At 45.1% G+C, this 15,557-nt stretch overlaps 1 protein-coding gene across 2 annotated transcripts; it reads left to right on the top strand.

The window, feature by feature from the left end:
• The first annotated feature begins 13,750 nt into the window (after positions 1-13,750).
• POP5 (POP5 homolog, ribonuclease P/MRP subunit) lies at positions 13,751-15,273 on the top strand. Of its 2 annotated transcripts, none has more exons than XM_062631239.1 (5): positions 13,751-13,781; positions 13,861-14,003; positions 14,087-14,236; positions 14,762-14,845; positions 15,005-15,273. In XM_062631239.1, the coding sequence occupies exons 1-5, from the start codon at positions 13,762-13,764 to the stop codon at positions 15,103-15,105; spliced, it is 498 nt and encodes a 165-aa protein (XP_062487223.1). In that variant the 5' UTR covers positions 13,751-13,761; the 3' UTR covers positions 15,106-15,273. The 2 variants fall into 2 exon arrangements, with proteins under 2 accessions (XP_062487223.1, XP_062487224.1); XM_062631240.1 differs by having other exon boundaries at positions 14,940-15,273.
• The last annotated feature ends 284 nt before the right edge of the window (positions 15,274-15,557 follow it).

The raw sequence follows: 15,557 nt of genomic DNA, 5'->3' as shown, positions 1-15,557 counted from the left end.
ATCATTTCTATATTCATGTTGTCTGAGAATATTTTATCTTTAACAAATTTTTTTCCTGAACAGACTTACTCCATATAAGAACCTAAACCTTGAACAGACCCCTGTCCTGTTTTCTACCTTCTTCTCAGCACTTAGGAAGTTACTTACCAGTACCTGTCACCCATACAAGGACAATTCTTCTTTCTGCCATCACTTTTATCCTCTCTTCCCTTTCCTCATTATTACTTCTTCACTGTCTCCAAACAAGGACGCAAAGAAGAATATCTGTTTTCTCTTGTAATGTTCCTATATCAGTGAGTAACAACACAAGATCCTCACCTTATTTTTACTGTGCAGAAGGGGCAGGCTCATCACCGTCTTTTCTCTCCTCTCTAAACTTTGCCATTAGAAAAGATCTAGCCACATTACTATTGATCACTGTATTCCTTAAGCCTCCCTGTGGAATCCAAGCTTTACAACTGCAGATTAACTATGTCTCCAGGATGTATTTGGGCTGTACCCGAGTGTGTTGTACCCCATCACCTGTGTCATTCAACGACTAAGAAAGGAAATTGCAAAAGTCAGTCCCCTAGCACCGATGTCAAACCCATCTTCTTTTATGATGGGAGAAGGACAGAATAGGTGAACTCCTGGAATTTCCATAATTTCTTAGCATTCTGGGATTTTTTTAGTCTCACTAATATATGTATTTATCAGTTCAGAAACTTAACACTTTGGGTCCTTCGTTGTATTTGAATCTCAGTGCAGGTTATTTTAACCATAGCTGTAGTTCTGTTACTTGCCACCTGGATGCAGACATAGTAGCCAGTATAAGATGCAGGACATAGAGAGATATCTCAATATAGAGAAAGCAAATTCTTTCCTCATTTGCAAAGATACAATTCCAATTACTTCAAGAGATACAGCCAGTGTACCCAGAGGAAGTATCTGTTCTAACAATGGGAAGAAATGCCAAATGGCTACAGTGAATGGCAAAGGCTACAGTGACTACTCCATAACAGAAGATGGTGGTTCTCATAATTAAGAAGTAAAATACAGATTTTTTATTAATGAGCAAGAAAATAGTTAAATTATAATGACGTATATGGGAAGCAAGAGCCTTAGTGAGAGTTGAGGTTCTGATGGGAGCAGAAGAAATACTGATGAAATGCAATTTCTTTTGTTAAATATTTACAAAGGCCAACACATCCCAAATCAGCCTTTCAGGACATGAAAAAAAACAACAAAACAATTCCACCAACAGATATCCTGACTGTCCCAAGACTGCAAGGTATCCTCTTGTTATCACACACAGCAACCTCGGAAACCAAAGATACTGAAACCAATACAAATGAAATAGCTACTGCTAGGAAAGGGTGAGAATTGTGACAGAGCAGCTGAAGCAATATAGCTGCTACTACAGGCCTGCCATTTGCAATCGGTAAGCAAGAAGAGAGAGAGAGAGAGAAAGTATTTCTGACAGTAGTTCCTTTTGTTGAGCTGTGTTTGAAGGATCTTATCTATATCCTTTCTCACCTGAGAGCAGGTACCTGTCCAACATGCAGGTCTGCTTCATCCCCATCTGTGTCATTCTTCGGCTTCTCTGGGCACAGCGAGCTCCAGCTCCTAAAGACAAACAGTGAAGAAGCAATTGGCCAAAATACAGTCATGGTATCAACTACAACTGCAGGTGAATTCTTTGTCTTTCATGCCAGGATTATTCAGAGCATTACTCTCATTCCCTAGAAAAGCAGAGCTTTGTAAGGCCCTTGAAGCTGCCTGCAAACTCTCCAGAAACATACACAGATTTTCCTTAAGCATCCTCAAGAAGGAGGTTTTCTGGGAGGGCTAACACTCCTAGGTTGTGCAGTTTCCCAGAACATGCCATGAAAAGCACAGTATACAAAGTCAACAGAGATAACTACCTGGTTTTCATAAGCAATATCCCCTTGCAATAGACAAAAATTCATGCTAGCCAAGTTCCAAATTGGATACCACACTGGAAAACTGATGAAGGAAATACTTTAACTGAAAACTTCAAGGAATAGGGAAACAGTTCAAAAAAACCCAAATCAACCCAAATCAGGGTAAGAATAATGCAAGACTCATAACTCTATTTTCTTTCATGCACCTCGCCACCATTATCTTTTTCTTCCTTTCTGATCCACTGAATCCACTTGCTTTCCTTTCTGCCAATTCTACTGCAGTAAGCAGAGATGTAATGCTTATGCAATGAGAATTTTCTTACATTGCCGAGTGGCGTGATTACATTGTGTGTGTGAACAGAAGAAAAATCCTTCTTATGGAATGAAAAGTCAAGCACAGGGAGTCAGCTATTGATGCCCAAAGGCATACCCAGTCACTTGGCCATGCTCTATGGCAAAAGCCATGGCTGGGGTGTGCTGTCATCCTGCTCAGTTGCAAGCAGGATTTTAGACACTGACAGGGACATAAGCATTTATATCTGCTGTCATCGTTGCTTAGCAGGAAAAATTTATTCCTTTTAGCCTGTCCAGACATTTCAGTTTCTGCTAGGACCCAGTTTAAAAAAAAAAGTGAAAGAAACTGATTATTCCACTGTGAATAGGAATCTGGAGGAGGTCACTATATGCGTAGGATAAATATCCTCCTGCTGCAAACTTGTATCAGTCAGCCATCATCATCTAGTCTGTGGGATAAAAATGTCTTGGATACTGTGCACTCAAACACCAGAATTGCCCATCTCATTTGCAGTGCTTACTGCTGCTCAGCAGGATCAGTCATGAAGTATGAGATGATTTCTTGTTCAACCAATTGCCCTTTCATTTCTTTTTTTAGGTTTTTTTTTTTTGGTATTGAACCTTTATCTCCTCTCTTTTCCCAATATTAAAGGTGAAAAAATCTGCAGAGACAATGACACAGTCATGAGAATCACAGAACTGATTGAGCTCATGTCAGGAAATTGGATTGCTCTGCAGAACTCTGTGTTCATCCTCTCCACTACTGTTTTTATACCTGTCTCACCAATTTTGTTAGACAGTATTAAACAGAGAGATGTAGACCCACATCTGAATCTAGTGCCAGTGAACTGAACAAAAAGTCACTCTGTCCCAGGGGAGAGAAGGAGTGGGCAAATAAGAGCAATGAGAGAGTGGGAGAGGAGCACAGGGAAGATGAGAAAGGCCAAGTAGAAAATACAAAAAAAAAAATACAAGCAGAAAATACAAAATTATTTTTGCTCTGCATTACCTTCTCTTGTTTCTTTCTCACTCTCAGATTCCCCCGTTCCCCCTCCTGAGTCTGCAGTATGGTGTGTAACTGTAGCTTTAAACTGAATCTGAGTCCAAACCTGACTTTTCAATTCCTAAACCTCTAGAAGGGAACAGGCAGGAACTAAGAGCATCCCTGAGGAAGGAAGACTTCTCTGGCAGAGCTGCTGCAGCAGCAAAGCTATTAATAAATGTTTGTAATCTTTTAATCGTTCTGCTAAATTGCCATCGTGTTCTTGCAAACCCCATAGAGTGTCAGTGCAGCTGCCTCCTCCCGCCTGCCTCCCCGTGTTTGTGCACGTGAGTGAGGGGGAACATCAGGAATATGCTCAGATCCAAGGGCTGCTGCAGTGGTACAGAGAACATTATTTTGACAAGTGACTTTAAATCTTCCCTATTCCAAAGAAAGCAGCCCTATTAGTTACATCTATAACCCACACTTTCACCCGGTTCTCCTCCTCCAGCAAATCCTGCCTGCTCGATCCAGACACTAAACTTCTCTTCATTAAAGTATCACATCAGCGATTGGACTTGATGATCTTAAAGGTCTTTTCCAACCTAGCTGATTCTATGATTCTACGATCTGATCTATGTCATGGCTTGGGACCTGCTTTGCAAGAGGCCATGTCTTCTGTGATGTGGGTGATACACTGTAGTCACAATCAGCAGCAGTCACTCTGACTTAAACGCAGATAGTCCCAGCAACAGAACATTTCTGTCTGCTTTATATGACCCACTGTGGCATTGATAGTTATCAGGACACAGCACAGACATATACTGCTTTTCAGACTTTCTCTACAGGGTCAATTAGTCAGACTATAAGTGGACTAGAAAGCTGTGATCCTATTTATAAAGGCAAGAGATAACGTTTCAGGATGAAAAGGATTAATACTTTTAAGTAAATTGTCTGTTTGCTTCTTCATCTGCCTAAAGCATACCCATTATTGTCCAAACTCAGATATAACAGACAAAGCCACCTTCTAACGTCATGGTGGAGATCGACTTAATAATTGTCTGTTCCCTCCTCCAGCTCAAACTCTCATCTTCATCCTAATTATAATAGCAGTTGAAATTATTGCAGTTTAAAAAAAGATGCCAGGTTATATAATATTCTTATTGCTTATTAATGATTTCCAAAGGGAGAACAAGTTGCCTTGGCATGCTGGGAATGATGCAAACGAAGGCTGAGCCATACCTTGCTGGGCTCCACCAGTTTCTCATTCGGAAGCCTGATGCGGGAGGATTACCGTGTAATAACAGATGTTAAGGCTTTTAGTGAATGACAGTGAATACTTGAACAAGAAGACATGACAGGCATCACATCTCGCAGTGATTAGCCTTGGGCACTTGGCAGAGGCAGAAGACTCCAGGCAAAGTGACTTTAACCACCCTGCAAGTGTGATAATCCCCAAGACGGCACAGCCTGAGAAGTATGACTGCTGTTCAGCATGGCAGCTTATGAATAATAATAAAGAAAACATCAGACTGGATATCAGTGACATGGTTACATGGCACTGACAGCAGGAAAGACAGCCTGCTTGGATGTGAAGCCCTGAAGTCCATTACTTAATCCAAAGTTAGTTATACCCTGTCCTCTAAACATCACCTCCTCTATAAAGCTATAATGTGTGAGACACTGAAGAACTGGAGATCCAGTCACTGTCCTTAAATTTTCTGTTTGTCACTGTGGTATCTTTCTGTTGGAGAATATGGAGTAGAGTAGGAGGGACCGTGAATGGGAGCAGGAGCTCTGTATCCATGTTATAAACTGGTACAGTTTTATTGAAAGAAGAGCTTCACTATAAGGTGACAGCAGCAGTCTCTGCTACTAAGAGACTATTAAAAGCCTAACGAGGTTGTACACCCCCCACGCTTCCAGAGAAACACCTGCACCCTGGCAGTCCCCAAAATAAAAGAGCTCAGGATGTATAATTTAACTAAATTCACTAAATAAACTTATTTTTACATTATTTTGTTAATGTCTGTGATCTGACTCACAGACATTGATCTTATGATACTGGCTAAGATTATAATAATAGAGAAATAATAGAGTCTATGTGCTTTCCCAAGCAATAGGTCTATATGCATAGCAATAGACATAAAAATGCTGAGAGCTAAAGGTGAACGTGTGTTTTACAGGAACCTAATAAACACTAAAAATCATCATCTTACTCTTTTTTAAAATCCTACATCTTACAAAAAAAAAAACACCTTCATAATTATTGCTTAAATAGCTGTCTGTGTGCCACAGAGAAAGCTGAGGGAAGTTTGTTTGGGCCAAGTGGTTGGGGTAGGGACAGGGAAGAAGAAGAGATAGGACAAGTTAAAAGAATCAATCCATCTCCTGGAGACAAAGCATCACATGTAGAAAATTTCCCATGTCAGCACATTTACAAATAAATGGGATGTCATGCAGACAGTGCTGGACATAAATTACAGTGGTAGGAGTAGCATGTCCTCTGCTAGCCCTGCTATTTCATCAGCAGTGCCCACCCTGTTATTTACCCTGAGAAGTCCTTTAGGTGCCCATTATGGTATCAATAAAGAGGAACCATGCAGTGCAAAAACACTGGCTCCTGTGACACTACAGGGTGAAAATCTTGCTAGCTCTACACGTCCTACAAAGATGCGGGAAAAAACCCAAACCGAAACCACCCCACACTTTACTGGCTGCAGCTTAGTTTCTTGACTCAAAAGCAGGTACTAGTTTTAAGCTACACACAGTCCACAACACCAATTCTTGATGTGCCTCACGTTCTGTCTCTACACCATCTTGCACCTTGCTGGCTGGAAGAGTGGTACTCGCTTTGGCACGGAGGCACAGGCAGCCCGGGGTGCTGACATACAACAGGCATATGCTGAAATGTGGGGAAAAGTGAGCTCCCTTAGGAAAGATGGAAAATGAAACCAGATGCCACCAATACAGAGAGAAAGAAGAAACCAGATCTGCTCCTTTAGATGACTTGATGGAAGCTGCTCATGTTCAGAGGCCATAGGACCAAATTCAGCTCTAATTAAGTCACTAATGTTACAGTAGGATAAACATGATCTTTTAACTATCACAGGTATGAAACAGGGATAGAGAAGGTCACATAGCAGCAACTGCTTGAGTTCCAGCATGAGCACTATGGAATTTTACTAGGGTGGCCTGAGGGACGTGTCCTGGGTCAACTGCCCCCAGATCATCTCAGTGTGGCAGCTGCCATCACAAGCACTGCAAAGAGGTTGCTATGTGCATCATCAGAAGCTTTACCTTGGGACCAACCAGCACCAGGCAGAAGTCATCTCAAGAGCAACTCCAACCCCCTTGCCCTCAGGGCAGCTGGTGGAGTCAGCCTAGCAAATGCAGCAAGGTATTTTCTGGTTTGCCTCTGTCCTCACAGTGCATGTAGTTAGGAAAAGTGACAAATATTGACAGTCTCTTTCACTCAGATGCAAGTACATATTCAGAAACAAATAATATTGAACAAAATAAAAGCAAAAAGCCCCAGCGACCTTCCCAAAATAGGTCAGATGCTTCCAGTGCTTTTTGTCTTCTTCAATCTATAATAACTATTGCCTCTGGAAGTCTGACTGCACTTACTGGTCCTTATGAGCACCCCCAGTCAGCACAGCAGAAATAAGAGTCACTGCTGTTTCTCCCCACCCAAATGTACACTCATTTCACTTACTGTGCCAGGCAGTGGGATGCTGCAGCTAAAATTTGATCTAGGCAAGAACAGACAGGTGGGGAGGTCTCTGCCAGAGCAGGTCAGGCAAAGAATTGAGACCTGTGTGTCCCAACTAGTCAGTGACTGACATACTCCTTGCACAAAGCTGACACCGGTACAAGCCAAGACCCTGCAGCTGCCAAGGGGAGCCCTTGGCCATAGCCCACCGAGCAGCTCCACTGTAGTTTCCCTCCTGCCCTGCATGCTTGTGGCTGCCTGCCAGAGCCAGGGAGCAGGCATGGATTGTATAAGGTTGCTCCAGGATGCCTGTCCTCCCACCTCAGCACCACAGTGCGGGGTGATGGATGCACTGGAAAATGTTTTTCATTGCCTCCCTCATTAGGCAGACAAGTGCTCTGCAGAAGACACCTCTGATCCTATGCTTCTCTAGGCTGCTGGAGTTAAACATAAAGCCACAGAGAGAAAGGATTTTTCAGTATAAGGCAGCATAAGCAGACACATCTTACTGTAAAGTAGGACCCTGGCTTAAACTGCACATGGGATATCAGGGGAGGGAAAAAGCAGAGAGCAAAGATCTGCAAGACAAGCAACACTGGACATACCAGTTGTGTTTCTCTATACCTCTTTAGACTCTACACCAACTCATATGTGAAGGTGGTGGCTCAGGGTAGGCTATGTTTATGCCATAAGAGCTTCTATTATCTCAAGTATTATATTATTTAAGTGCATAACAACTCAATCATTTATTGAAGTAGAAAAATGTTACTGTCTTCAGTCAAAAGGAAATCAAAGGAAGCTATACACCTAAATATTTTGAGGATTTGTAAATAAAAATAGAACTCCATGGGACAGTTAGGAATTGCAGGTCTCAGGCTATCCAATCTACTAATCTTGGATAATTGAAAGTGCTCTGCCCTTTTCTGTTTCACCTTAATTCAAATATCTCAACATATTCTTTACTCTTTGTCTTGTATAGCTTAAATAAACAAGTTTTAAAGAGAATGAGTCACTTGGAGGTATAATATTGTGTGGTTTAACATGCTGCTTGCAGAGCTTTACTTGGTTAGCATGAGTAGTGAGACTTGTTGAAGCCATGGGCCATAAACTGTGGACTTCCACCTAAATACGCTTTCAGCTGGAATAGAGCTAATTTTCTTAGTAATTTTCCTAGTAACTGGTACAGTGCTGTGGTTTGTCTTTAGCTTGAGAAGAACTGATAACACACTGATGCTTTAGCTATTGCTAAATAATGTTTATCTGAAGTTTAGGAGATTTTTTGTGTCCCGATGCTCTGCTGACCAGCTGCTGCACAAGAAGTGCAAACCAGAAGGTAAGTAGGCTACAACTATCAGCAGAAGCTGCAACTCCACAAGATAGGAACAGTTAATGATCTGCCTGTATGGAGATGGAGAAAGAGTCCAATAAGGTGTGAGAAGACCCCAGACTAAAAATCGCCACTGGACTAAAGCAGCAGGTGAGGGGTGGGTATTCTTTGCCCAGGAGTTTCTTTGTCTCGGATCCCTCTCCAGAGGCACCCAGCTTAAGCTGCTCCTTGTGCTGTACCACTCAATCAGTGAATTATTTTTTCCTGGAATTGGATGTCTAGATTCAGTTGCAGGAAACCTAGGGTCAAACCTGAAGGAGGAGGAAGCACGTCTTGCAGAGTGTCTGGCGGTTAAGTCTTGGATGGTGTGTGTGCAGCTCCCTGAATGGGTGTGAATGCTCAGGCAGCGCCTGCTTCCCCAGCAGTCCCACACCTCTGCTATGTGTGCTTCCCCACAGGGGATATCCTGGTTACTAAAGAATCACGGGTTGGATTTTCCCCTTTTTCAAAAGCTTCCTTCCCAGATTGGCAAACTCGAGGGTTTATTTTTGTTGTTGTCATTATTGTCGTTTGTTGGTTTCTAATAAACCCTTTGGTTTCCCTATGGTTGTTTCCACAGGTTTCTGGAAGTTTACCGATGACAAGTCTTGCAGCAGCAGCAGCAGCAGCTTGCAGCCTCACAAATTGCATCCTCTGTTCAAGTGCCATTCAGCACAGAACAAAAGAGTCCTGTCTCACCACCGTGCTCTGAGATCTGTTATCTCTGAAAATCCTGCTCTCAAGTTCGGGCTGGAAAGTGAGTAAGACTTACTGAGACCATTCTTCAGTTTATGGCAGTTTTTGACATAACATTATGGAATGTTGTAGGCCTCCCTATAGGTAGGGACTAGATTCTTTGTGAAGAAGCAATTTTTCAATTACACATAATTAATAGTAATTACCCTCTATCTTCAGAGACCAGAACAAAGAATGCATCTTAACATCCCTGTTAAGGAAGTATTAAATATATGGGGGTTTTACACAGCAGATTATGTGTAATTTATGTGGCCTGCTGTTCAGTCTGTGTTCCCTAATGCAGAAAGGGAAAACAGAATCCTGAACTATGTAAACTAATATTCTAGTCTTTGCCTTAGTTTAATGAACTAGTTTGAAAGCAGCTGTTTGCTTCTTGCAGCAGCTTGCTGCAAATGAAATGTGGGCTGCCTACAAAGCTCTCCTATATAGAACCAGTTTTACTATACTGGATAATAAACAACATCCAAGTGAACATTTTACTAATTTTTAACGCGCATCTGTGAGTAAAGTATTTGCAGTTATTCCCAGAAGAAAATAAAACTTGGAAATTTAGGGCCAGCATATATACAAAAATCAAGGAAACATGAATTTACTGTTTTGATCCTAAGCAAAACCAGGACAGCGAGTTGTCCAAGACACACTGCAAGCCACTGCAAGAGGCAGAAAGAGAATTTGCTTCAAATGCACGGTTTTACAAGACAAATATTCCACGTGGCAGGATGACAGCAAAGATGAGGGCAGCGCTGCTGGCACACGCGTGGCAGCTCCAGCTGACAGACTGGCCCTGGCAGCCTGGGTGCCCAGAAAGGTTGTGATTAGTGATTACATGTTAATGTGCTAAAAAAGGAGCTTTTATTCTTATGTGCATTGATCTGAGGGGTCCTGAGCTCAAAAGGTGGGAGTAGACAGATGCAAAAGATGGGGGATTAAAAAGAAAGGGACTGAAGGGAGAATGTCCCAAATGTTAACTGAAAGCATCTGCATGAAAGGCTCCAGGCCAACATGCTCAGAGAATGCACTCTTCTGTCTCAGTGACCTTGTGAAGATAAACTGAACAAAAAGCTTCAGGCAACATCAGACAGAGGATTTAAGAAGCAGTTTTAATTTTAGCCAGATTGCTCTGTATTTTTGACTGCAGGGTTATCTGGGGATGCAATGTGCACTCAGTGGAACAAAATGTAGCTGTCACCCCCAACTCTGATACTGCACCTGATTGCAAATTCAATTCTGTGCTTCCACAGGGAAGCAAAAATCATGTTTTTGGCTATGCAGGGAAGATCAAATGGTGGTATCACAAGGATGGAGTACCAGTGCATCCTAATTTTACTCCACAACGTAATTACTTGCCTACCTTATGCATGGGCAACATACAAGACCTACCTTCCAATACAATATGCACTAATACAATGGTTCCCTCCACTCACATTATGTCCTTGCTCTGTACCTCCAGACTGACAACGATTTACTATGAATAAACTGTTTAATCCCCCTACACCTCAGTTTCCTCATCTGTAAAATGGAAACATCCTACCTAAAGAGTGCAACAATTCACTAACTGACATACAGTATGTTTTTTCAATGAACACATTTGCTGGTAATTTTAATGATAGCAGATACATACACACTCTAAGAGCTGGCTGAATACAACAAAACATATGAATTAATCATGATGTCTGTTGCAGCTTATTAGCAGAATTAATTCCACACAATACAAATGCAATGTAACCCACAATCTGGAGATTCCAAATGCCATATAAATCTAAAATAAGAGTCTGTCTTCAAGCCTGTAGTACAGTGTTAAATCATAAACTAAAATGGTAATAAACCCAACCCAGACTGATTTGGAGTAATTCCTCTACAGGTACACTACCACACACAACAAACACAAGCTGGGAGAACAAGATCTCAGTATTCCTCCTGCACCTTTCTCACAGCACCACTTTACTGGACAATCATTGATGTACACTTAAAGGTGATAAAGAATCTTCTATTCAATGTTCTCAAACTGCTTTACAAATTGCCTCTAACATGTATAGACGGTGCACATTATCTCCCCTGTCCTCACATACTCTCTTCTCCATAATTTCTATCTGATAAGGTATCCTGAGGCCACATTGTCTCTCCAAGTCTGCAGGAGAGACATCTATCCTCTCTCTTGGCAAGTCTCTTGAGCCACTCTTCAATTTAAATAGCATTTTCTGATTTTTTTCTCTCTCAGATCTTTTCTTAGGAGACAGTTCTCTCCCAGCTTGACTGGCTAACTCACCATCACTTGCAGCAGTTTCTTGAATCACTGACACTGGAATCAATACAGCAAAGCCGGCAGGGGATGGGAGTGAGGAGGTGGGGAAACAAACATGAAGCTGTTGTAACCTTTTAGTCCTGTGCTGTCAGCTCAGCACCTAGTGATGTCTGACTGCACCGACATGCCTTGTACTAACACAGGCAGTGACTGCACGGGGAGCAGTGGTGGCTCAGGTCTGCTCCCTGCATCCTCCAAACCAACAACAGGGAACTAAAGACAATACCCTACATGAAATGAAGCAGGACAGAGCTCTCTCACAACACTGCCCTCTCTTTGCACCGTGTCACTCCGAATCAACCTTCTGGACCGAAAACAGAGGCCTTCGCTATACATAAGGTCCAGCCCATAGCATGCACAGCGCACATGTCCTATTGGATTACAGGGCAGAGTGCACTCACATGGCCTGCTTGTCAGAGCCCCAACCTGCCTCTGCAAAAAGAAGGAAACAAGGGAGGGCATGAACAAGAGTAACCCAAGCAGCACAGGGCTACTTGAGACCAGCTAAAAGGCAGGATGGGGGATGCCACTACAAAGACAGGGGCAGCAGGCAAACACACCTTGACAAGCACTCTGGAAGGCTAAAAGCCAAGACCTCACCCCACAAAGAAAATACATGGGAATATTCATAGACTCTGCTATTGTCCAAAAAAACTAGAAGAGTTTATCACTTAGGAGCTCACTGTATTGACAGCTGGAACAGATGACAGCTGGATCCCAGTTTGGATACTAAAACACACAGCAGTAGAGCAGATCAATACAGGGCAGCATCTCACATTGGGAAAACACTTCTATCTGCACCGTTCTCAGAAACCAACAAACTTCCCCCAGTCCCTTCCTTCATGGCCCATGTGAAAAAGTCTCTTGCGAAGCTCATACCAGATTTGATGTGCTTTACCATACAATCACAGAATGGTTTGGGTTGGAAAGGACCTTAAGATCATCCAGTTTCAACCCCCCTGCCATGGGCAGGGACACCTCACACTAAACCATGGCACCCAAGGCTCTGTCCAACCTGGCCTTGAACACTGCCAGGGATGGAGCATTCACAACCTCCCTGGGCAACCCATTCCAGTGCCTCACCACCCTAACAGGAAAGAATTTCCTCCATATATCCAATCTAAACTTCCCCTGTTTCAGTTTGAACCTGTTACCCCTTGTCCTGTCACTACAGTCCCTAATGAAGAGTCCCTCCCCAGCATCCCTATAGGCCCCCTTCAGACACTGGAAGGCTGCTATGAGGTCTCCACGCAGCCTTCTCTTCTCCAGGCTGAACAGCCCCAACTTCCTCAGCCTGTCTTCATACAGGAGGTGCTCCAGCCCCTGATCATCCTCATGGCCTCCTCCAGACTTGTTCCAACAGTTCCATGTCCTTTTTATGTTATCCCCAGGCAACTCATATTCTGCAGTTCTCAGAAAAACGTGTCTCAAAAATGGGATCGCAGGTGACAGAGAGAGGAGATAACAGAGAAAGAGCAGAGGAACAGGCATCTGTTTCAGAGGGCAGGAGTTTATCACCCAGGACAGGGTTTCCACTGGGTTTATCACCGCTCTCTCTGTCTAGAGTTAGGGTCATTAAAGGAGATGTTTCCACTCTGAATTAGCAATGAGCTCCCACTTTAAATTAAACTCAATTTAAGTATAATGCCTCAGCACTCCTGTGTGGTTTGGCTCTGGGGACCTCGGTGGAAGCGTTCCTCCCGTGCTGCCCTAACTGGCTCTCTCTCCCCTCTCACATTCAGGTGCCCACCTCCTGTCTTTTCCTTACTCCCATTCCCCTCTCCCCCGTTTCTTCTTTCCAAAGAGCACTCCCTGCTCCCTCCGACCATATCAGAAGATTACAGCTTTGAAACCGACTGCTGTACGGAGCTCTGCTCAGCAATGCTCTCAGCTGTTTCCATGTGTTAGACAGTCCGTACATACCCCGAGGCACCCCGTACCTGGAGCCTGAGGAGCTACGGGCACTGGAGAGCAGTTTTGTCAGGTGGCGAAGGTGGAGCGCAGGGCTGGCACGGGACGCTCTGCTCAAGCCCTCCACCTCCCGCAGCAGGCGGGTGCCGCTCCGCAGGGCCTTCCCGCGGCTCCCCTCGCACGAAGCAGCGGTGTGAGGGCCGGACGTGCCGCCTCCCTCACGCCGGCTCTCCGGCACCAGGCAAAGCGGGGCTTGAGGCGGGCTGAAGCACCACAGCGAGAGGAGCTCATGCGGCCCCCTCAGGCGCGGGCCCCCTCAGGCGCGGGCCCCCTCAGGCGCGGGCCCCCTCAGGCGCGGGCCCCCTCAGGCGCGGGCCCCCTCAGGCGCGGGCCCCCTCAGGCGCGGGCCCCCTCAGGCGCGGGCCCCGGCTCGCGGGGGGGGGGGAACTGGAACAGCGCGCAGGCGCGGGCCCCCTCAGGCGCGGGCCCCCGCGGGGGGGGGGGGAACTGGAGCGGCGCGCCGCCGCCGCCATGGTTCGGTTCAAGAACAGGTGAGTTCGGAGCCGCCCCCGCGGGCCGGGCCGGGCCGGGCCGTGGCGCTGACGCCGCGCTCGCTCCGCTCCGCTGCAGGTACGTGCTGTGCGAGGTGGTGTCGGAGGACCCGCAGTGCCGGCAGTGCATCGAGGACCGCGCCGTGGGCCTCGCCGTGAGGGACGCCATCGGCAGGGTGCACGGGGACTTCGGGCTGGCCTGCTGCTCCATCTCCTTCACAGGTGCCGCGGGGCGCTCGGGGCGGGAGGCGGCTCCTCTGGGGAGCGCGGGGGTCCGGGCTCACGGCCGCGTGTGTGCCCCGCAGTGAAGTACCTGAACGCCTACACCGGGACCGTGCTGCTGCGCTGCCGCAAGGACTCGTACCGGCTGCTCTGCTCCGCGCTCCCCTTCGTGAGGCAGCTGGAGAGCCGCAACCAGCGGTACCCCTGCTTCCTCAACACGCTGCACGTCGGAGGTCAGCCTCAGCCCCCCCCAGGCACGGGTGCCTGCAGGGAGCCCGTGGAGCTTAACCTCGCCTTCCAGCCATTCTAGCGTAGGAGAAGCCCCTCTACCTGCTATGGTGCCATGGGCACACCACCCGCAACCCTAACTTAACTTCCAGCACACCTAAGAAAGGAACAGGCAGCAGTATTTCTGTGAAACCCTCACTAGCTCTCCTCGAATCTTCCTTGCATTGAACACAAAACCAGAGCAGCAAGTACTCCATTATTTTCTTTTAAAAGGTGTATTTTCAATAGAATTGTCCATGTCCCAGAAATTAACCACTTAGAGCAAATAACAAGCACCATGTTAGAAGTTCTTATTCCCCCACTTAACAGTGAGGAAATGAAGTCTACAGTCCCTTCTTAGCACTGACATTAATAAAGTTGGTGCCAGGGGATACCTGTCACTTGACAGAATAAGCTTTGGAAAACATACTAGCAGCTCTGAACCACTTGGGCTTGTAGACTGTTATAGATTGTTCTTGTGATTCCTACAGGTACCATCAGAACATGTCAGAAATTCCTAATTGAGTATAACAGAAGACAGCTGCTGTTGTTGCTGCAAAGCTGTACAAATGAAGGTGAGTTCCTGCAGCCTCAAGTCCTGGGGGGTTTGTAGGATATGCTGGGCTACTTCTGCATTCTTGACCTAAGGACTACTCCTTTCTTTAGAAGTTGAGAATAGTCCAGTGTATGTGAAGAGATCAAGTACTGAGCCTGTGTTGCTGTCTTTATTGCAGAGGAAAGACGGTGTGTACAGAAGTCCCTGTTGAGCTGTTCCCTTACAGAAGAGCCATGTCTAAGTGGAAATGAAGATGATGATGGCACAGAGACAGACTGAACATTACTTGTTACTGCTCGTCTCTGTCCTGTACTTGTGTGATCAAGTTATCCTCAGAGTTAAGCAAAGCAAAGGACGGAAAAGGCACCTGTTCATATTCAGACTTCATCCCCCTATTCTAAGTGTTTTTAGATAAATTAAAATAAAATACAGTTTTTACTTAAGTAAGCTACTTGCTTGTTTCACTTGAGTCAGAATCAGCTGCACTCCAAAGGGAGTGTAGCAGCCCAATGTGATCTTCATGCTGAGGTAATAGTGAGTGTTAGGCAGTTGGCATAAACAAGGAACTTAGTTATTCTTCAGTACAGAAAAAGCATTAACACCTAACTCTCTTTAGTTTCAAGTGCATGTTATCCACAGGGTTATCCATTGCTTTGAGTTACAAAAGCATCAGTTGTTACACAGGAGCAGAGATCACACAGAGCCCAAGGCAGAGCTGTAATGCTCAGCTC

Source organism: Pezoporus occidentalis, unplaced genomic scaffold (genome assembly GCF_034315485.1).
Source record: "Pezoporus occidentalis ecotype Australia unplaced genomic scaffold, CSIRO_AGI_Poc_V1 ctg37, whole genome shotgun sequence".
NCBI lineage: Eukaryota > Metazoa > Chordata > Aves > Psittaciformes > Psittacidae > Pezoporus > Pezoporus occidentalis.
The sequence above is the reverse complement of the archived record's forward strand: the minus strand, read 5'-3'. Positions and strand labels throughout refer to the sequence as shown.